Below are 23,345 nucleotides of genomic sequence, written 5' to 3'. Positions count from 1 at the left end.
GGATGGACTGTGGTGTGGTAAGTACAGAAAGGGAAGTGAGCTTCAGGTGTGGAATGCACTGAGCAATTTATTTCAAGACCCCATCAAACAAATATTTCACAGGATCCATGGTTTTCATTTGTATTGCTCTGGAAAGTTAAAGGTTGCCACATGTACTTCTGTACATGCACTAATCTATAACTGAGGTCTCGGATTCCAAGATAATTGTTTACAAAATGAAATAGACTTGCTGGTTTAGTGCTGACATTGTTGCAGGGGGGTATGCCGTACGCCTGCTGCCGAGTGGATAGTTGTCCTCGACAGTAATACTTATTGTGCTGGTAAATGTGTACATTGTGGCACGATTTTGTCATGTCCCTCTGTCTGCAAATTATAACTTTTGCCATAATCAAACTACAACCTTGGTCTCATCTATGGTGAGAACTGGGTCGAACCTTAAATCTCTTAAACTGCAGTCTTTATCTGAATTCTACATGGGTGCATAAACCTGTATCGTGTGCTGAAAAGCAATGTTCACATTGTTTCGTATTTTCTTTCTTTTTTTTTTTTTTTTTAGAGAAGAGGGCGTCAACCGAAGCTTGGATCTGAAATGAGTCAAGTGAGTAAGCTGGGCTTTATCACTGGGTGGCAAATGTTAGATGGAGTTTTGTTGTCAAAGGTGTGATGTGCACATTAAGATCTATGAAATGGGACTAACCTAATTTGAGTTTTAGGGCTAAAGGGCGTAATTGAGAGGGAGGGTCTGATCTTTGTGCTGGGGATTAAAGTGTTAAAGATTAAGTTGAGGTTTTTTTAGTTACTCGATTTTTTTGGGGGTTTTGGTAGTGAAGCCCTAATTTATACCAATTCAGGTCTTCTTTGTAGGACCTAAAGTGTCCTTGTAAGATTTTGTCAAATGATATAAAATAAATGCACTTGACAAACTGGGTACATCACGCAACGCGTCTTAGATATTTGGAATAAGGATGCCTCTTGTATCCTCCCCACACCGAATTTCTTTTGTTAATTCATAACCGAAGATTGACTCAAAGTGGACGACCTCCATGATTTTCTGTCTGGACACAGACCAAGAAAACAAAATCACAGGCCAGGGGTGGGGGGGGGGAGGAAGAGTTGGTGGGGCCCCAGCCCGGCCACAATGCTGTCGGTAGGACCACCAATGAATAGTGAGCATCATTTGTGACGGTTTACATATCTCGACATCCTAAGCACCTGTCTTCCATCTTGGCACTACCTCTCATTTTACTGTATTGGATGCTCCTTTTTTTTAGTAACAAATTTACAACAAAAACATGAAATGGGTACTCTTTCGAAAGGTTTGAAAGCAGCAATACCACTCTCTGGGTCCACAGGTGAGGCAGTAATGAAACCAGGTACATAGAAGCAACTGGACTGTGCAGTAGCAACTTTGGGCATTCATATGCGCAGAATGGGATTACCATAATAAATGATCTCAGACCCAAATAACCGGACAGACTCAAAGAATATGGCAAAATACTACTTTCAATATAGTAGGGAAACCTGGCAAACACATTTTAGCTCACACTTACATTTTGGTTACACAAAGGCTTTATACCTCGATGCACGTTGGCTATGACGTCACCCTACTTGGCAAATATTAACCTTTTAACTGTCATGGGTCCCCCCCCAGTGCCAAGGCCTTTAATGGCAATTTTGGTATTTCGCCATTCAATGCCTTCTAATGTTTTCTGTTTCTCCAGCATGGGGTCTGCATGGATTCACATGTTCATGAATATTCCCCGTCAGGCCGGGAATCCTCGGTATAGAAAAAAATCAGTATCAGTTTCGTTTCTGATCTCTTTCTTAGTAGTAACCAATCGCTGGTCTCTGGGTCATACTGCCCCCAGCCAATGACTGCCCTCTCCCTAAGCCCCGCCTCCGGCAGCCATCCTCAGATTTTTACCGTACGTTCAAGTGTTGGGAGTCCTCGTGCTGTAGCTCTCGAGCTTTTGCTGCGTTTTCGCGCTTTTTCAGGAGATTTTTCTCATTTTTCGGTTAAATAGAGCCTCAAGCTCCACCGTTTCTACATCCGATCAACGGGGATCCGTTTCGGAGTTTTCTACGCCCCTCAAGGGTGAGGTTTTCGTCGAGTTACGCTTTTGGAGGATTCCAGAAGTTCTGAGGCCTACCCCGGACATGGCCCAGGAGAAAGGAAGCTCGACGCCCGGGAAGCTGTTCAGGACCTGCCCTGGATGCCAGCTTCAGAATGTTTTCAAGGAGGACAAGCATTCGTTATGCCTCTGCTGTCTCCATGAGGACAAGACGCACACAGAGAAGGACTGTGCGTTTTGCGGGAACATGTCGGAGCGTACCATGAAGGATCGCCACCTCCATCTCGCCAACTGGCTGGAAGGGAAGAGCCCGTCGGGTGAGAAGAAGAAAAAGAAGTCCGAGCGGTCTTCTAAGTCCTGTGTGGGCGCCCCGGCGACCGGGGCCCAACAAAAGGCTAAGCATCGCGAGTGCCGAACGGTCAGGCTCCTTGGCTTCCAGGCAGGGCGCATCCCCCCCGGCGCCATCAACCAAGAGCCAACGCTCTGGCTCGGGTAAGAGGCAGTCCGAGAACCCGGCGAAGCTTCTGGAGAGGCCCCGGTCGATCACGAAGATTCCGGCAGAGGGGAAGCGAGGCTTGGACCCTCCCCCCAAGGTGAAGGCCCCAGGCGTCCAGAAGGTGGCGATGGCCTTAATTCACCCTGCTAACACCTCGATTGAGGATGTCGCAGCGGCCCTGGCTCAGCCTGAGGAGGCTACACCAGTGGAGGCGCCCTCAGGACCCAGAGTCTCCCTGCCACAGCGGAGGGAGTCGTCTTTCAGGCCCATTGAGAAGACCCCCCACGAAGTCCTCGTTGGAAAAGGTGGGGGAGGGGCTGGTGGCCATCGTGGATACTGACACGACCTCTGAAGAGCTCATCGAAGTTGTGGAAGAGGCCCAGCCCATCGGTAGGGATCCCGACGAGGGCGACAAGAGCGACGGTGTAGCCAACAAGGCTCCTCAAGAGCCTTCGCGCCCGTTGTTTCCGGTGCCGCAGGACACCTCGGCGGCCATTTTGTCAGCGATTCAGTCCTTATGCTCGGAGATAAGGACAAGGTTGCCCCTTCCCCGACGGAGGTACCTGAGCCAGACCCGACGGGGGAACCGGAGCCAGGACCTTCGGAGAGTCCACCGTATAATAGGAGGACGCATCCTACGCAACCTCTCCCACCTCTGCGGCCTGCTCTGCCTTCCCCCCCAGTCTAATACCCACGGGGATGATACAGGCACGGACACGGCTACGACAGGTACAGATGACTGAGGCAACGAAGGGACGTGTCCGCTGTCGTCCCTTGCTCGGGCGTCCCCGCCCGACGAGATTGGATCCTTTCATGCCATGATTTCCAGGGCATCCGAGCGTTTTCAGCTCTGCCCAGAAGAAAAGAAGAAAGAAGGGTTCCTTTACCAAGGCGCGAGGCTAAAAGGAAGACGGTCCTCCCCGTACCGCTTCTTGATGACATCTGGGATGAGGGGCTCGCCCTCCTCAAGAACCCTGCCACGGCGCCGGCAAAGAGGGACCAGTACGAGAAGAAGTACCGGGTCCCCGACGCTGCCCCCTTGTGCCTTCGGGCACAACCTACCCCGGATTCGGTCGTCTCGGCGGCGGCAAAGAAGAAAGCTGGGGGGCATCGGCCTCGACATCAACTTCCCCGCCGGACGGCGAGGGCAGGAAGTTGGACACGATGGGACGACGGTTCATCTCATCCGCAGCGACGACTATCAAGGCGGCCAAAGCCCTGGCTATCGTAGCCCGCTACGACAGGGAGTTGTGGTTCAAAATCCCCACTCTGTTAGACTTCCTTCCGGACGCCAAAAGGGCTGAGGCCATTAAAATCGTACAGGAGGGGGAGATTGCTTCGGACCACGGTGGCAACGGACATCGCCGACACCGGTTTCCGTCAGTTGGGCAACGGCGTTTGCTTGTGACGACGAGGATGGCTCAAGGCCACGGATTTCCACCAAGACGTACAAACCAAGGTTTTGGACATGCCCTTCGACGGGAACAACCTGTTTGGGAAGGCGGTTGATGAGTCCCTTCAGGCCATCAAGACAGACTTCCCGGGCACTGGGAGTGCTCCAACGACGGCCGTTCTTTCGGAGCTCCGGAGGCAGACAGGGTGCCTCCAAGGGATCCGGCAGTGGCTCCTCCACGTACCACCAAGCGGCAAGATCTTCGTCCCAGGAAGCCTACAGGGGACGCGGCAAGTCAGGTGGTGCCCGTCGTCGACAGGGAGGTCAAGGACGCAAGGCGGCCTCCAAACAAGATTGAACCGACCGTGGGGTCGGGCCCCCGCCAAAGCACCCCGGTGGGAGGCCGGCTGGCGAGGTTCGTCAGCGTGTGGGAGTCCATCTCCACCGACCGTTGGGTGCTGGACGCCCTGGCCCAAGGGCACGCCCTCGAGTTTCAGATGAAGTGCCCAAACGTTCCACCCGTGGCCAGGAAGGAAAATCACGTCCCTCAACTACTGTTGGAAGTAAGGGCGATGCTCAAGAAGGGTGCCATCGAACTCGTCCCAAAGAGGCTTTGGGGCTCTGGAGTTTACTCAAGGTACTTCCTCGTAAAAAAGAAGACAGGAGGATGGCGCCCCATCCTGGACCTAAGACGACTGAACAAGTACATCAAGGCACAGAAGTTCCTTATGGTCACCCTCCACCATGTGCTGGGACAGCTGGAGGAGGGCGATTTCCTGTCGTCGTTGGACTTGGAGGATGCGTTCTTCCACATCCCCATTCTAAAAAGACACCGAAAGTTCCTCAGGTTCGTGGTCCAAGGGCGGCACTACCAGTTCAAGGCCCTCCCGTTCGGATTGAAGTTGGCACCCAGGGTGTTCACCAAGTTCCTCAACCGGTGGCGGCACGGCTGCGCCTACAGGGGATCCACGTCTACCCCTACCTGGACGACTGGCTCATCCAGGCAAGGACAAGGGAGTTCGCCGTGGAGCACACTGCGAAGACCGTCCAGCTGCTCACGGACCTGGGATTCTCCAACTTTCCAAAATCCCACCTGGTTCCGTCGCAAGTCGCCCTGTTTCTGGGAGCCAAGCTCGACACAGTGGCACGGCTGGCCTCGCCGTCGGAGGAAAACCCCAGGACCATTCTGGGCAGCGTCTGCTGGCCACGGACATGGCCAGGGTAAGATCTATCAAATCCCTCTTTGGGATGATGTCTTCCTGCATTTATCTGGTGCGCCTTTGCAGGCTTCGGATACGACCCTTACAGGAGTTCGTCGACGCCCGCTGGATCCAGTCAACGGGCAGCTTCGAGGACAGGATCCCTCAACGAGACGTTCCGTCAGGCGATCCGGTGGTGGGGTACCCGCTCCCATCTGTTGGCGGGCACGGACTTTCAGACCCCAGCTCACCAGGTGACGGTGATGACGGACGCCTCCCTGGAAGGTTGGGGAGCACACTCCGGAGATCTTCACGCGAGAGGCCTTTGGCTCCCAGAGGAGAAGTCTCTCCACATCAACATCTTGGAGCTCCGCGCGGTGTTCTGGGCCCTCAGGTCTTTTCTTCCGTCCCTCAAGGGCAAGGTGGTGAGGATCTTCACCGACAACACCACCACGATGTTCTACATCCGGAAGCAGGGCGGAACCAGGTCCCCGGCCCTATCCAAGGAAGCCCAGGATCTGTGGCATTGGGCCGTCGCCCAAGGGATGTTTCTGGTGCCTATTCATCTGGCAGGAATAAAAAACACGATCGCCGACTCACTCAACAGGGAGCTGCTCTCGTGCCACGAGTGGAAACTACGCCAGGATCAAGTGGATCGACTCTTCCGACGATGGGGCGAACCCCAAATCGACTTCTTCGCGACGGCGAAGAATTCCAAGTGCCGGAGGTTTGCCAGCAGGTTCCCCCAGCCGAGGAGCATGGGCGATGCTTTCTCGTTCCCCTGGGACGGCCTATTTCTTTATGCGTTCCCGCCGTTGCTGCTCTGCTCATCAACCAGCTCAAGAGCTCAAACAACATATCGACCTTTACGGTGGCCTAGTGCCTAGTTGATGGAACAGCCTTGCGGATCACTGTGCGTCCAAAGTGCCCCTTTTAACGAAAACCAACACCCTGTGTACCATAAAGGAACAGCGCGTGACTCACGATAAACTTTTACAGATTTTGACCGAACCATTCCTTTAAGAATGAACAAACGTCCACAAATGGGTGTGCGCTCACAGCGCGGTGCCCATATTCAGGACGATGGATTAACTGATTTAGTCATGTGTCCCGCGAAAAAATACTGCCAACCGAATAGAGGTCTGACAGTCTGTTTCAGAAAGAGTCAGTACGTCTTAATTTTTGTATCTGTAAGCAACATCGATCACAACATCCCACTGAACAGAGGCAGACTTGGCGATCCTCACCACAATTCAACAACTGAACTCAATTTCATCAGCTGATATAACATATGTTCACCTGTTTGATTATGAACAGTTGGTGAAAAGATTTAACAAGAAGCCATCTTACTTCAAGGTTGTGAGTAATTATGCGCGTCAATGTGACGACAGTCTACCAGCTCAAATCAAACCTAGAATCAAAGTAACGTGCCACTTTGACATGGATGGAAATCACAAAGCTGCCGGGAATCAAGACACATTGAATTGGGGTTGGCTATTCAGTCTTGCCATCCTCAGTGCTAAGTAGACCGCCTTTATTTACATGGAATATCTGAAGTTGGAACTCTCATGGACAACTCCTTTTTGAACGGAGTCATCAATACAATGTGGGGAAAAGCCAGCCTTATTCTTTTGCAGGAAACGTGGTTGAGGTCAATTTCAGTGTGGGATTCTTTTACAACTGTGTCAAAACCTGCAAAAAAGGGATCGGGGGTAGACTAATGGGAGGGCTCATTACAGCGGTTGAGGTAGTAAAGGGGCTAAGTCTGAGATGTCAAGGGAGAGTAGATCCGCAGTAGTCGCCTTATGTATATCAGTGCTTGGGAGGAAGAGGTAATCTAATCTGGACAGAGAGCCATGTGCTCCCGAGTGGAACGAGTAAGCCTAGATATCGGGATGAATATGCTGCCACACATCTCGGAGGCCCAGGGCTGACGCAAATTTGGCTAACTTGGTGGAGGTATTCGGGTTGCGGTCCCTGATATGAGTGCCATCCTTACTGTTAGACCTAACATCATTAAAATCGCCCCCTAGGATCCACATACCGGGTTGGTGTTTTGCCATAAGGATAATCGGGTCCTCTAATAGTTCCTCCCCCAGCCCTGGCAGAGAATACACTGATGCAATGGCCAGTATTTCTTCCTCCAGCGTTTCAGTGGCTACCACATAGCGAACCCTCGGGTCTTGTTCTACTGTCAGCGGCACGAATGGGAGGCGTTTGTGTATCAGGATGAGTCCCCTTGGATCCCATAGTGTATCCCGCGTGGAATGCCAATCGGTAGTTGGTTCTGCGAAAGAGGGTGCAGTTGGTTCCAGCTAAGTGTGTCTCGTTAATCAGGGCAATGTCTGGGTAGTGTCTGTTCAAGAATTGCTTAACAAGGCGTCTCTTGATTCCAGAGCCCATCCCGTTCACGTGATCAGTTTGAGAGATCTGGGCCGCTCAAGAGGTTAGTGCATGGGTCAGCGTGGGTGTCATTTATAGTTTGTAGGATCGGATTTGCAGGTTCTATGGAATCGCCTTATAGGGGTTTTGTGCGGGGGTTGGTTACAGTGGGGGTGTGCTGCCTTCCGGGAGTGATATGACGGCATGTGCTAGTTGATATGGTTCATTAGCCTTGTGAATGCGTAGTAACTTTAGATCAATACAAAAGCAACAAACTATCTCTTCCCCCCCCACCCTATACTCCACCCCAACATGAAGTACCTGTCGCCCGAACATTGTTGCAACCTAACTTACAAATACAGGTGTACAACAAGTGGTAATAACTGTCTTGGGGGGGTCCGTGCTTTCCGGGGTCGCCAGCTGTTGTAATCGTAACCCTCAGCCGCGTTGTCAGGTTAATTGAGTGGCGATGCTTTGGCTCCTGGTTCTTGCGAGCATCACTTTGCATGAGCGAATTCGTGTTACTTATCAGTCGCTGCCTTAGTTTAGTGGTGCGCCTATCTCTCGTTGTGGGCACTCGGGTGGCGCTCTCTCTGGTCTCAGCCTGTTTCTGCCAGTATCTCGTCTCCGAGGCGGTCTCCAGTCCCCCTCCAGGTTCATTTCAGCCCAGTTCCATGCATCTTTGGAATCCGAAAAGTGCAGAGTTGTACCATTGTGGTAGATTTTCAATCGTGCGGGGAACATAAGTCCATACTTTATATTGAGGGCTTGAAGAGGTTTGAGTGGGTCGAAAGACAGTCTCGCCTTCTGAAATCTGGGAAAAAGCAATTTTGGAGCCATTATACGTTATTCCACCCTTAGTTCTGGCCATTTGCAATATGGCCTCTCAATCCCTATAGTTCAGGTGGTTTGCTATCACCGTGCGTGGAGCACCAGGGATCTGCCTGCCTGTTGGTATGCGATGAGCACGCTCGATTGAGAAGAATTTTGATAAGGTCTTGTGAGCGAAAAGTTCTGCAAGCCACTGCTCTAGGAACAGTTCCATGTTTGGGCCTTCAGCTTTCTCTGGTATACCAAGAATCCGGATGTTCCATCTTGCTCTGTCTTCTGCCTCCTCGACTCTCTCCTCTAATGCTTTGAGACGTGTCAACACTTCAGTCATTTGGTGGCATACAGACCTCGGGCCATGCTCTGTTTCCGATATGCGGCCCTCAGCCTCACCTGTTCGGGACGTTAATTTTTGCAGGTTGTGGCGCAGTAGGGATACCTCTGTGCGTATGCCAGCCATTTATTTTCTCCATGGAGGTTCTCGAGCTCTCAATAGCGTTCATAACATCCTTAAGGGAAAAGCCGTCATCTTCCTTTCCCATTGTATCACTAGATTTGGCCTGCTCCTGTACGGGAGCTTAGGCAGTCATAGTGTACTGTTCCATTTTGCTCTGTAGTCATGTTTTTTGCTCTTTCCCCATGTTGATCAGGTGAGCGTTGGGATGCAGTAGCCTTCAACCTGGTTAGCCTCTGTTCACACAATCGTTTAGATCAGTGGAGTGCTCAATTCCAGGTGCGGTGAAGTGGTGGGGCACCTTCCAGCTGTGGCAGCTTGTTCCAGAGATCTGTGGGGGGTAGTCAGGTTGTTCACTAGTAGCCCTCAGTACGCCTTGTCAGAGATGTTGGTTGTCGCTCACTACCAGTCGGTGTTGCCTGTAGGCACTGATCTTTGGTATCTTAGAGACGATAGAACCACAGGTCTTGGGTTCTATCCCATCTGGGAGGCATTGTGTAGTTGGAAACCCCACCCGCCCACACTCTTCTTTCAGTTGCACTTGTGTGTTTTGTACACTGTCTACTTCAGAGAGGTCTCCAGCCAATCGTCAACGCTCTCCTGACCTTATATTGGTTGTTCCAGGGCCTGGTTCAGTTGAGTCCCGGATGTTCTAAGGGGAACCCATTCGCATTATCTGCTGTTCAGGCGGGTATCCCAGGTTCATACAACATAGGATTGAAGCTCCTATCACTTCGTAGCGTTGGGGTCGAGTAGGGTAATATTCCAGATGTTTCTTCCCACTGGTGATGTCCTCAGCTTGAAGCTCCGTAGCTTGCATGCGCACGTCAGCACCCAGGCAGCTAATGAGACATTGGCAGGGTCACTTCCTAATCACAGGCCGCGTTCTTCCTTGGATTGGGCCCACAGGTCATCACAGACTCGCAGATCTCACTTCCCCCTGTATGTTATGGTAGCCAGTAGCTATGTTGACGGGGTACCGCTGTGTTTATCTTGGGCTTGCCACATCACTGCTATGGGGGCTTGGCGTGTCAGAATAGCAGTGTGTAGTTCCTATTTGCCCCAGAGCAGTTGCGCCTATAGTGTGAGCAGTTTCTGCCGTTTGTGGGACGTGATTTACAGTTCACCTACTGAGTCCCCATATGAGCGGTTGGAATACTGGGGTGTTCTCAGTGGTGCCCGCGCGTCCCCCCTGTGGCCAGGAAGGAACATCACGTCCCTCAACTTCTCTTGGAGGTAAAGGCGATGCTCAAGAAAGGCGCCATCGAGCTGGTCCCAAAGAGGCTTCGGGGCTCCGGAGTTTACTCAAGATACTTCCTCGTGAAGAAGAAGACGGGAGGATGGCGTCCCATCCTGGACCTACGACGACTGAACAAATTCATCAAGGCACAGAAGTTCCGGATGGTCACCCTCCAGCACGTCCTGGGTCAACTGGAGGAGGGCGATTTCCTGTCGTCGTTGGATTTGGAGGATGCCTACTTCCAAATCCCCATCCTAAAGGGACACCAAAGGTTTCTCAGATTCGTGGTCCAAGGGCGTCACTACCAGTTCAGAGCCCTTCCCTTCGGATTGAGGTCGGCACCTAGGGTGTTCACCAAGTGCCTCGCACCGGTGGCAGCGCGGCTGCGCCTGGAGGGGATCCACGTCTACCCGTACCTGGTAGACTGGCTCATCCGAGCAAAGACGAAGGAGCTTGCCGCGGAGCACACGGCAAGGACCGTCCAACTACTCACGGACCTGGGATTCTCCATAAACTACGCCAATTCCCACCTGGTGCCCGCGCAAGACGCACTTTTTTTAGGAGCGAAGCTCGACAGTGTCGCTTCTGGCATCTCCGTCGGAGGAAAGGACGAGGGCCATCTTGGGCAAGGTGCAGCGGATGCTGGTTGGGGACGCGGCCAGGGTGAGGTCCATCAAGTCCCTCCTCGGAATGATGTCGTCTTGCATTTATCTCATCCGCCTGTGCAGGCTTCGGATGCACCCGTTACAGGAGTTCCTGGACGCTCGCTGGATCCAGACGACGGGCAGCTTCGGGGACAGGATCACACTCGACGAGAGCTTCCGACAAGCGATCCGGTGGTGGGGCACCCGCGGGCATGGACTTCCAGACCCCAGGCCACCAGAAGACAGTGACCACGGATGCCTCCCTGGAAGGGTGGGGAGCGCACACCGAAAACCTGCACTCGAGGGGTCGTTGGCTGCCGGCGGAGAAGTCCCTCCATATCAACGTCCTGGAACTCTGTGCAGTGTTTTGGGCCCTCAAGTCCTTTCTTCCGTCCCTCAAGGGCAAGGTGGTGAGGATCTTCACCGACAACACCACCACCATGTTTCTACATCAGGAAGCAGGGCGGTACCAAATCCCCAGCCCTGTCCAAAGAGGCGCAGGATCTGTGGCATTGGGCCGTCGCCCAAGGGATGTTTCTGGTCCCGTTTCATCTGGCAGGAATAAACATCATCGCCGACTCGCTCAGCAGAGAGCTGCGCTCGTGCCACGAGTGGGAACTACGACGGGATCTAGTGGACCGCCTCTTCCGACGGTGGGGCACACCCCAGATCGATCTGTTCGCGACGGCGACGAACTCCAAGTGCCGGAAGTTCGCCAGCAGGTTTCCCCAGCCGAGGAGCATGGGCGATGCTTTCTCGTTCCCCTGGGAGGGCCTGTTCCTATATGCGTTCCCTCCATTGCCGCTGCTGATCCGGCTCATCAACCAGCTCAAGAGGTCACGGTGCAGGATGATCCTCGTCGCACCTGCGTGGCCGAGGCAGATATGGTTCCCGGACCTTCTGGACTTGTCAGCGTCCCCGTCAATCAAGCTGCCAGTGGACCCAGATCTTCTCTCCAGGGAAGGAGGCGCCATCCTCCATCACGACCCGAAGTCGCTGAACTTGCAGGCCTGGCTCCTGCAGCGTTAGAGTTTGGAGGTTACGACATACCGGCTGACTGCAGAGAGGTTCTTGCAAAGGCCAGGGCGTCCTAGACTCTTAAATGCTACGGACACAAATGGAAGAGGTTCTCTGTCTGGTGCCACGCACAGAAGATTAACCCTCTACGGATTACGGCTCCTCAAGTACTGCCGTACTTGCTGACGCTGGCCAAGGCTGGATTGGCGCTCGCTTCCATCAAGATTCATCTTGCTGCGATCTCCCGATACACCAGAACCACAGGACGGACGTCTTTGTGGTCTCGTCTGGTGAAAGAATTCATGAAGGGACTGTTCAGATCGTTCCCGCCGGTGAAGGCCCCGGCCCCGGCGTGGGAGCTCAACGTGGTGCTGACCAAGCTCATGGCACCTCCGTTCGAGCCTCTGCACTCAGCTCCGTTGAAGTTCTTGTCGTGGAAAACAGGGTTTCTTGTGGCCATAACCTCCGCACGACGGGTGGGAGAGATCCAGGCCCTTTCCTGCAAGCCCCCGTACTTGACTTTTCACGGCACGAGGGTGGTGCTCAGGACGCACCCCTCCTTCATGCCCAAGGTGCCGTCGGACTTCCACCTCAACGAACCCTTGGTGTTGCCGGTTTTCTTCCCGTCGCCGGCTGAAAGGACTTTGCACTCGCTGGATGTGGCTAGAGCGCTGAAGTTCTACGTGGACCGCACGAAGAGTTTTCGGAAGACGTCGCAACTTTTTGTGAACTTTGGACCTGTCAATCAGGGGAAGGCTCTCTCGAAGGCTTCCATTTCCAGATGGCTCTCCGGCTGTATCATGTACTGTCATCGGTTGGCAAACCGACCGCTGCCTGACCGTCCGAGAGCCCATTCCACCAGAGCGATCGCAGCTACCACAGCGTTCCTATCTGGTGTGCCCTTGCTGGACATCTGCAGGGCTGCTACGTGGAGGTCGATGCGCACCTTCACGAAATTCTACTGCGTCGATCGGGATTCCAGGGAGGAGTCCAGGGTCGGCCAAGCAGTGCTGCGCAACCTGTTCCCCTAAGGTGAGCCTGGTGAGGAGGTAACAATTGCTTAATGTTGAGTTTTGGATGTAATGCTTAATGTTGAGCCTTTGCCACCTCCCGTGGTTGTGCATGTGTGTACTGCTATGTATTCTTTATTCATGAGCATGTGAATCCATGCCAGACCCCATGCTGGAGAAGGAACAAGTTACTTACCTGTAACTGTTGTTCTCCAGCATGGGTCTGGCATGGATTCAAATGCGAACCCTCCCGCCTACCCCTCTGCGGCTCTTCACTTGGTCATACTGCCACTTCACGTGCTACCAAATCTGAAGATGGCTGCCAGAGGCGGGGCTTAGGGAGATGGCAGTCATTGACTGTGGTCAGTATGGCGCAGAGATCAGTGATTGGTTACTGCTATGAAAGACAGATCAGAAACAAAACTGATACTGATTTTTCTTTACCAAGGATTCCCAGCCTGACGACGGGATATTCATGAGCATGTGAATCCATGCCAGACCCATGCTGGAGAACAGTTACAGGTAAGTAACTTGTTCCTTAGTTTGCATAGAGTATCTGGGAACATGAGTGGCAAGCAATGTTACAAAGCAACCTAAAAAAGTGGGTTGTTTTCTTAGAGAATAAACTGCCTCACCCCATTTAACCTCGAGATGCACTGTACAGAAGTTGTATGAATGCTTTAAAGTTACTATACAAAATACAAGGGACTGTTTTGGGATTGCCAACTGTGAGTTGCCCAATATCGTAGTCCCACAGGAAAAACACACAGCTTATCGAGTGACAACAGTTTACAAAGAGCCAGCGTCTCTGGCTGGGCTTTCAAACTCGTCTATGATGCACTGTGACGTGCTAAAAGGCGCATGCTAGACCACCTCAGTCTACACATGTCTGCTGCCTGGCAGATGAAAGACAATGTATTCTTTAATAGGTTTTCTCTGTATTGGCAGGTGCAGGTTTTACTAAACACAAAGAAGACAGCGTTCTTCAATGGGTTCCTCTCATGAGGTTTCCTTCTGATATGGGACCCCTGGTATGTTACTATAGGGATCCTCTCCAGGAACAAGCTGAGACTGTGCAAATAGAATTGAGCAATAGGTCAGATTGTGCTACAGCCGATCTGTTTCTGTGGTGCTATGTTGGTAGGCCACATTCATCAGAGCTAAAATAAGGGCACCACTGTGTGCGACTTCTAGGTTGAACAAGGCAGCGTAGTTCTACTCCTCTACCTGTAGGGGTGACAGGAGGGAAGGGGGGGAGATGGGATAGAGGCTACATTTCCATTTTGCAACCTCTAAGGTAGGCATATTATGAAAACACTGCATTGTCAAATCACTATAATAGGGAGGGAAAGGCTTACCCTCTCAGTGGTGTGGTGGCTCTCTACACGGGTGGGGGGGGAGGTGAGGAGGCCTGAGACCTAGGGGCCAAAAACAGTTTTTACTGCAATGATAATTTCATAGATGCAACAAGTCAGGAAAGCAAGCAATTGCGTGCATTTAAAATTAACTCTAACCAGATTGTGCCTTAAGCGCTGTTTGCTGAACGCGCAATGCGTTGCAGCTAAAATTTGCAAGTGTACTACCTGACGGGATCAGAGCAAGTGATCCCCGTCTCTACATTCGCTCTCTTGCTGTACCCGAGCGCGTGTCTCTCGACCCTGCTTGTTCAGCAAACGGCGCTTAAGGCACAAGCCTTTCCCTCCCTATTGTTTTAGTGATTTGACAATGCAGTGTTTTCATAATATGCCTACCTTGGAGGTTGCAAAATGGAAATGTATCCCCTGTCCCATCCCTCCCTCCCGTCACCCCTACAGGTAGAGGAGTAGAACTACTGCAGACTACGCTGCCTTGTTCAACCTAGAAGGCGCACACGGTGGTGCCCTTATTTTAGCCCTGAGGAATGTGGCCTACCAACATAGCACCACAGAAACCGGTCGGCTGTAGAAGAATCTGACCTAGTGCTCAATTCTATTTGCACAGTCTCAGCTGGTTCCTGGAGAGGATCCCTATAGTAACATGCCAGAGGTCCCATATCGGAAGGAAACCTCATGAGAGGAACCTATTGAACGCTGTCTTCATTGTTTTTAATAAAAACTGCACCTGCCAATACAGAGAAAACCGATTAAAGAATACAATGTCTTTCATCTGCAAGGAAGCAGACACATGTGTAGACTGAGGTGGTCTAGCATGTGCCTTTTAGCACGTCACAGTGCATCATAGACTGGTTTCAAAGCCCAACCAGAGACGCTGGCTCTTTGAAACCTGTTTTCACTTGATAAGCTGTGTGCTTTAAAATTACACCATTGCATCTCAGAGGGATAGCAAATACACCTTGTAGATTTCAACAGTATATACCTGGCTGTGAGCAATGAAAAACCATAATCTCTAGAATACCCTGTGATCTATGACAATGTTAAAGTTCTCCAGCATTGGGCCTTGCATGGCTTCACATGCTCATGAATATTCCCCACAGGCTGGGAATCCTTGGTAAAAATGAAAGCAGTTTTGCTTTAGACTGAAAGATGCTTGTCTCCTCCATAACCAATCACTGTCCATCAGGTCATACTAATCCTAGCCAATGACATTCTTCTTTCCAAGCTCCACATCTGTTGGCCATCTTCAGATTTTTACAACACACTTCAGTGCTTGGAGTCCTTGTTTTTCTCCACAAATATTTACTTTTGTGATAATTTCGATAGTTTTCTTTTACCCTTTACTAATGAAATGTTTTGCATTGACTACTGGCAACAGGCAATCCTCGGCGAAGGTAGAGTTCGATCTTTTTTCCATGAGTTTTGGTAGGCCCAGGCTTGGGCCTACAGCTCAGCTCTACAATGTCTGAATCAGCCTAGATAATTTTTTTCAGGGCGTATGAATCCTGTGGCCTGAACTTCTGTCGAGGATCAGCACCTCAAGTGCCTTTATTGTCTATGCTTGGACCACGATCACAGATGTGAGAGATGCCGTGGTTTCCTGGCGAAGAGCGAGACAGATTGATATAGCAGGTTAGTGGCTTGGCTCAAGGAGAAGGCCTCTGACTCGGCCCCTCTGCGTAGTCGTGCCTCGTCTAGCACCAGCAGGTCCCATGACCTGGGATGTCGAGGTCCTTTGAGGATGCTCTATCTGATGGTATCTAAATGGCAAATCACCACGCATCTGCTCCCTGTAATGTTGCCGCTGCTGCAGGATATATTTTTGTGAAGGGCCCGTCTATGGCTCAGTCTTTGTATGCCTGCTGGCTGGTGGGGTGTGCCTTCTGCAAGGAAGTACTTGACTCCTTCCAAGGACAAGTCTTGATGTGGGGAAGGTCAGTCAGCGGCTCCCTCGTCTTCGTTAACTTCTGTCCCAAGAACCCTGTAGATGACGCCTTAGTCTACCAGGGCCACGGCCTTGTTGACAACTGCCGCATCGGCCAAGACCTCTACCTCCTCAGCTGCCTGTCGATGACCATGACACTGTCAATGACTAACACTTTGCCACCACCTTGTCGCCGACCTAGCCTCTATCAACCATCACTTTGTTGACTAGCAGTTCGGCAACGACTGTTGTTTCCACAGTCACGACAACGCCAAGAGTAGCTTTGCCACCACGGCCACTGCCTGCTGTGCCAACCATGACTTCGTCAGCTGTGACAGCAATTTTGCAGATTCCAAACCTCGCCTCCTGCCCGAAGGACTTGAGTAGGGTGAGGGAGTTGCTGCCTCCATCAGACTTTCTGCTGAGATCCGAGAGGTTGTCTTTGCCAGCTCCATTGGGGTCCTCAAGGAAGTCCCCACACATCCACAGTAGTTCAGAGGATGAACATCTGCCTGAGGATTTTTTACTCAGACCATGAAGGGGGTCAGGTGCCTATGTCCCAGGAGGGTTCTCCATGACTGGAAACGCGCCTGCCTTTTTCTCCCCAGAGAGGCTTCAGCATGCGTCCGACCCCAGATGCACCATTCACTTGCAGGCCTACACCCAGGGACATGTCGCTAGACATTCTCACGGCCCTGTGACTGACAGCTGAGATTCAGCAAAGGCTGCCTTCTGCTCAGGCTCCTAGGGAGGTCTGAAGCCTGCCCAAGCCTCCGAATTGGAGTACCTCCCCCCCCCCCCCCCCCCCCCCCCCCCCCCCCCAAGTCCCCAGCCCAGTCCTTCCATGCCACAGTGGCGGCCGGGCCCAAGCGGAAGCCGACGCCGCCCCATAGGGTGTTTGAGGAACCACTGCGTACAGACACTGGCACAGTTACTACGGCTACTCCTACGGATGAGTTTGAGGACTATGTCCCTGCTGACAGGGAGCCTCTGGGTACAGACTAGCTTGCCAGGTCTTCGTCCCCAGAAGAGATAGTCTCCTTCCACGCCACGATCGCAACAGCGTCCAAAGTCTTCAGTCTGGTGCCAGAGGAGAAATGGAAAGAGGGGTTTCTCATTCAGTGATGTGAGTCCTCGAGGACCGTCCTGTCGGTTCTGTTGTTGGATGACATCTGGGAGGAAGGATTGGCTCATATGAAGACTCAAAGTACCACGCCCTCCAAAAGGGACCGGCTGGAAAAGAAATACAGGGTCCCAGACTCAGCTCCCAGGTGTCTCCGGTTGCAGCCCTCCCCAGATTTGGTGGTCAGCTGCTGCGAGGATGCGCTCATCCAACCCCCCCCCCCCTCCTCCTCTTCCATCGTGCCTCTGAACCAGGAGGGAAAGAAGCTGAATGCAGTAGGGAAATTGTTCATCAACACTGCATCCTCCACCATCAAGGCCACCAATGTTCTTGCCATCTTGTTGCATTACAATAGGAAACTTTGGTACAAGCTCAGGCCTATATTGGATTTCCTACCGGGTGGCGAGAAGGCAGAGGTGATGGCCCTCTTCCAGGAAGGTGAGGTGGCGTCCGATTACACCATCAGGGTGGCTCTGGATATAGTGGACTCTTGATTCTGCCAAATGGGAACTGGTGTGGCCCTTCGACGCCAGAATTTACTTAAAGCCACAAGCTTTCAGACGGATATGCTGTCAAAGGTCGTGAACAATGCCTTTTGATGGTGACAGTTTTTGGAAAGGCTGTGGATGAGATGCTCCCGGCCATCAAGACGGATAGATGGATATCATGCTCTCTGGTGACCTTACAGCAAAGTAGGTTGTCCTTTCATTCCCCTGAGGAAGAGTCTCCAGGTTGTTAAAGGGCCACATTATCGCCTACCGTCAGCCCTCCTGCTCCCCCACCCAAGCGGCCTACAGAGGCTGCTCTCAGACCTATGGCAGCAGTGGCAAGCATCGTCCCCCAGGCCAGAAAAATGCAGACACCCAAGCAGGACTGAACCAGCCGTGGACCTGGGCCCCCACTGTCGCACCACAGTGGGAGACTGGCTATCGAATAGTGGAGAAACCTCACCACTGACAAGAGTGCTGGACATTCTTTAGCAAGGGCACACCTTGGAGTTTCAACACGTAACCTCGATTCCTCCTGTGGCGCATCAAGAACTGGACATGGCTCAACTGTTGGAGGTTCAAGCCATGTTAAGGAAAGGGGCAGAGACTGTCCCTTAGCAACTCCGGTTCTCTGGAGTGTACTCCAGATACTTTCTGGTTCGGAAGAAGTCGGGTGGGTGGCAGCCAATCCAAGACCTAAGACTCCTCAAGTACTTAGTCGAAGAAGTTCAGGATGGTCATGTTGCAACATGCGCAACATCGGCTGCAGGAAGTGACTTTTTGGTGAGACAGGGCCTAGAGGACACATACTTTCACATCCCCATTCACTGGAAACATCAGAAGTTCCTGCCTCTCGTGATCCATGGCCAGCACTACCAGTCCAGGGCTCTGCCATTCAGCCTGATCTGCTCCAAATGTGTTCACGAAGTGCATGGCACTGGTGGTGGCGCATCTATGCTGCAATGGCATCCATGTGTACCCTTATCTGGATGACTCTCTGCTCCCGGACACGTGCCCTGCCAGCCCAGCACAGAATGGAGACCATCTGCCTTCTGACAGCTCTCGGATTCTCCATCAATTATCAGAAGTCCTCAGTGGTGCCATCGCAGAACGCTCTGTTCCTGGTCGCCTGCCTAGCTATCCCCTCAGAGGAGTGGGTGAAGGCCATCCTCTGGACAGTTCTGTTGTTGTTGGTGTCTGCCGCAACAGTACACTACAAGTTGCTGTTGGGCATGATGTCCACCTGCATCCATCTTGTTCCCTTTTGCAGGTTCAGGATGAGGCGTCTCCAGGAGTTTCCCGACGCAAGGTGGCATCGGGGTCACATGTGCTTGGTCAGACAAGATCGCCCTCACCCACGAGTTTTGGCAAGCCCAACGATGATAATGGGGAGGGGGCCGAGAGATGCATCTGCATCTCATACAAGGTGCTCCCTTTCAGACACCACCGTACCCTTCTACGGTCACCACGGATGGCTCCCTGGAAGAGAGACTTTCACATAAATTCTGGAGCTCCGGGCAGTCTTCTGGGCCCTCAAATCGTTCCAACCTTGGTTACAGGGGAAGGTGGTGTAGTTCTTCAGACACCACCATGTTCTACATTCAGAAGCATGGCAGGGCGCACTCTCCTGCGCTCTCCCTGGAAGCCCAGTCCCTATGGCGCTGAACCATTCTTCAAGGCATGTTCCTCATCCCCTTTCACCTGGCAGGCACCAAGAACATAGACTCGTTCAGCAGTGAGCTGTGGTCCTTCCCCGAGTGGGAACTTGAACAGGCGCAGGTATCCCTTCTCTTCAGGTACCCAGAACTGCTCCATCTGTCAGTGGCTCCGTCCATCCGGCTTACTCCACTTCCAGATCTTTACTCCAGAGAAAACTGACCGATACTGCACCACGACCCAGTATCACTGAGCCTCACAGCCTAGCCTGCAGTCCTAGAGTTTAGATATTATTCCCTGCTGCTGGAATGCAAGAAGATCCTGGCCAAAGCCAGAGCTTCCTCTATGCGGTCTTGTTATGGCCACAAAAGGAAGTGCTTCAGTGTGGTGCAGGACTTAAAAAATTGCATCTCTGCGAATCACAGCTCTGCAGCTCCCCCCCCTTCTCTGCTTTCACTGTTTAACGCTGGCCTGGCTCACGCTTCTATCAAGGTGCATCTAGCACCCATATCCCGGTACACCCAAGCGCCTGGTAAGACCTCCCTGTGGTCGCACAGGCCTGTGAAGGAGTTCCTCAAATGCTCCTTCAGGACTTTTTCGCCAGTGAAGGCTCCTGTACTGGGTTGGGAGCTCAACATGGTTTGGACAAAGCTCATGGGGTTTCCCTTTGAACCGATGCATTGGGCCCCTCTTGAAGTTTCTCTCGTGGAAGGCTGCTTTCCTGGTGGCCATCAACTCGGCCAGGTGGGGGCGGAGTTCCATGCCCTTTTCTACAAGCAGCTGTACTCGACCTTTAATGCTACAATGGGGGTGCTGCGGACCCACCCCACCTTTATGCTCGAAGCGTTCTGTTTCAACAAGCCTTTGGGTCTGCAAGTTTACTTTTACGAACCCTTCCACACCTGCTGAAAGGGCGTGACATTCCCTGGATGTTGCTCGTTCCTTGAAGTTTTATGTGGCAAGCACAAAGGATTTTTTGGAAGGCTTGTCTGTCAATTTTGGATCTGTGCTATATGGGAAGGTCCTGTCTAAGACTATATATCTAGGTGACTCTAAGGATACACTATCATCGTCTGGCTAACAGACCTCTTCCAGGCTGGCCAAAAGCACATTCCATCAGAGCCATTGCAGCAACAGTGTTCTTCTCTGGTGTTGCCCTGCCCCTACAGGGCTGCTACATGGAGGTCCACCCACACCTTCATGAGATTCTACTGCATCAACAGGGATTCCATGAGGAGTCCTGGGTTGGCTAAGCAGTGCTACCTGTGTACTTGAAGTGAGTCTGTTCCAGGGGTAGGTGTATTGTTTCTGTTGAGCCTTCCCACCTCCCATGGTGGTGTGTATGTACTGCTGTGTAATCGGATTCATGTGAATCCATGCTGGAGAAGGAACAAGTTACTTACCTCTAACTCCTGTTCTCCAAGGGTCTTGCATGGATTCACATGTGAACCACTCCCCCCCCCTTCCCCTATGTGGCTGTTCTTTGTCCATACTACTACTTTACGTGCTCTAGCAAATCTGAAGATGTCCACCAAAGGTGGAGCTTAGGAGGAAGTGTCATTGGCTAAGGGCAGTATGACCCAAAGGACAGTGATTGGTTATAGAGGAGACCAGCAGTTTTCAGTCTAAAGCAAAATGTCTCTCTTTTACAGAGTATGCCTGGCCTGACTGGGAATACTCATGAGCATGTGGATCTATGCAAGACCCATGCTGCAGCATGGAGTTACAGGTAAGGCCATTGTTCTTTAGAAGATAACACAGCTTGTGTGTGTTTAGGGCTAATGTGCTGCTTAGTTTGTCTGCGTCGGGCCCTTGAGCTTCTTTTGACAGGTTTTGGAGGGCCCACGTAGATGTGATGTGAACCTCATCCTCTTAACACTCCCACAAAGTTTTTAAATGAAGCCTGATCCGTCCTGCCCTTACTTATTCTGTTTGGCGAGACGATTGGCGACTTCCATCACACTTCCCATTAAGTCTTTTGCAAAACTGTTGGCAGTTATTTCCACAAGTGGTTTAGTAAATTCGAAGCCACGGCTTAGGATGGGCCTTGCGACTCTAGACCTCTAGATTCTGCGTTGCCCTGCATCATACATTACAGGGCTCCCACTAAATTATGGCTGATCACTGTAGCCGGCCCGCATCCTATACTATTCCATATATGCCCCAGTGTCGCCATAGTTCACCACAGCCATTGCAAAACTGTTTTATCAGTCTTTGAGCGCAACAGTTGTAAGTGCAACTGCAGCCAGATTTTTCTGTATTTAAATGATACAAACTTCTGTTGATCGTCTCTTATCTGAATGTGTCAATAATTTTTACATACCAGGACGTTATCTGTTTTGCTATCTTGAATGTTCACCGTATCGTGGTTACCTCTTATCCCCTTGGTTCTAAGTAGTGATGCATAGATATCCCCCCATCCATTGATACTCCACTATTTTGCTGTAAATCAGTAAACTGTAAAAGCCACCGTTAATATCAGCTCGGCTATAGTCCCATGGCTCTCTACTTCAAACCTGTTGCATGGTTCACAGTGTGTTAGGCAGTCTCTCCATTCTTGAAACCCTGACAGACGTGTCTGGTGCAGATCGAGATGTAACACTGTCACCATGCTCTGGTATGGTTGATATGCTTTCGTTGATGACTTTGACAAGATCCTGTATATTTGGGCAGTGCCACTTCATTTCAAATAACTTTATTCAGCCACAGGCCATCCTAACACAATTCAAAAACTACTTTTCACATTACAGAACATAATTAATCACAATAATACACCCCCCCCTTTTTGTTTTTTGCTTGTGCGTTAGGTCCTTGTACCAGGATGGCGACCCATAGGCCTAATCCCAAGAGGAATTGTGCTGTCACCAGAAAGAAAGGGTATTGGCTAATAAAGATCATGCTGGTTTCCAACTGGCCATGGGTCACACCACTGCCCAGCACACCTTTGGCCGTTCTCTGATCCCTGAATACCAACTTCAAAGTCACTGGGGGAATCGCCCTCATAATGCAGTCTGGAACAGCTCACTATGGCCTCTCTTTACAAAGAAGCAACCCCTTGTAAAACGGAGCCAATGCATGCACTTATTTAGGAGCACGTACCTTGGTTCTCATTTGTGGAGCAACTTGGATACCCCCTGCAGGTATACTGTACCCCTTCCTACCCCAACCCCTCCACCCCCATGAGCTTTTGTATTGAAATTCGAGGTCTCTGTGGACTCAAGCATACACCATTGGGTCTATAGTTTCCCACAGTATTAGTGGCATTATCTCTTGTTACGAATGATGTATGGGAAGCAAAACACTTATCTTCCCTCAGAACAGGCTGACGCACAAACTGTACTTCTCGGATCCATAGTTTTAATATGGGTACGTAGGGCTCGCCCTGGGGAGTGGCCTGGATAGTTTGTTCATGTCTGGAGAGGTTAGTTGGCTTTTCTCCCTAACGGGGGGACAATGTTGGTGTATGTTTCTGGCTCCTCTGATGGTTGATGGGGCCCTATTATATCTCCAGGGTCTGTTAAGCCTCCATTGGCAACACGTCCCCCTTGAGCTTTGATCAGGACCAGAAGGAGCCTTTAGATGTCTGCAACCTCAGAGAGAACAGCCATGGTCAGAACACGCTCCCTTAGTAAGCGGTACAATTGTGGGCAAATTAGGGAAACCAAATGAGGGGCTAATTCCTTGAATCATGCCCATCAAGTTCTTACCCCAAGTCTTATCAGTGGCAGTGGGCCCTTTTTCTGGCATGACCCCAACACCATTAAGTTCCATATGCTCCACAGGTTCTGGGGCACTGTTACTCTGTAGGCGAGGGGGCCTTCATATCCTCATGATCTGAGCCCAAAACATTTGGTGTCTCATAGGTCTGACAAACGCTTTTTCCTTAACGGACATCACCACCCCCCCTCCCAAGGAGCCAGGCCGATGGTGGATTAGCGTGTCTAGTTCCCTTTTCAGGCACTGCGGGCAAGTTAGATTCTAAGGCGTCAGTACTAGTATCAGTGCTGAACAGTTGGAGACTGATTGCACAGGGAGTCTTATTTCCA

The 23,345-nt window shown here is 51.5% G+C and overlaps 1 protein-coding gene across 13 annotated transcripts in view; it reads left to right on the top strand.

Moving 5' to 3' along the window:
- CAPRIN2 (caprin family member 2) overlaps positions 1-23,345 on the top strand; it is a 2,777,496-nt gene that overhangs the window by 1,159,193 nt on the left and 1,594,958 nt on the right. For all 13 annotated transcript variants that reach the window (XM_069628538.1, XM_069628546.1, XM_069628537.1 and 10 more), the window contains one exon: positions 557-598. In XM_069628538.1, coding sequence (XP_069484639.1) covers positions 557-598 — 42 coding nt within the window. The remainder of the gene's footprint in view (positions 1-556; positions 599-23,345) is intronic.

Source organism: Ambystoma mexicanum, chromosome 12 (assembly GCF_040938575.1).
Source record: "Ambystoma mexicanum isolate Mex_15411 chromosome 12, UKY_AmexF1_1, whole genome shotgun sequence".
Lineage (NCBI taxonomy): Eukaryota > Metazoa > Chordata > Amphibia > Caudata > Ambystomatidae > Ambystoma > Ambystoma mexicanum.
The sequence above is the reverse complement of the archived record's forward strand: the minus strand, read 5'-3'. Positions and strand labels throughout refer to the sequence as shown.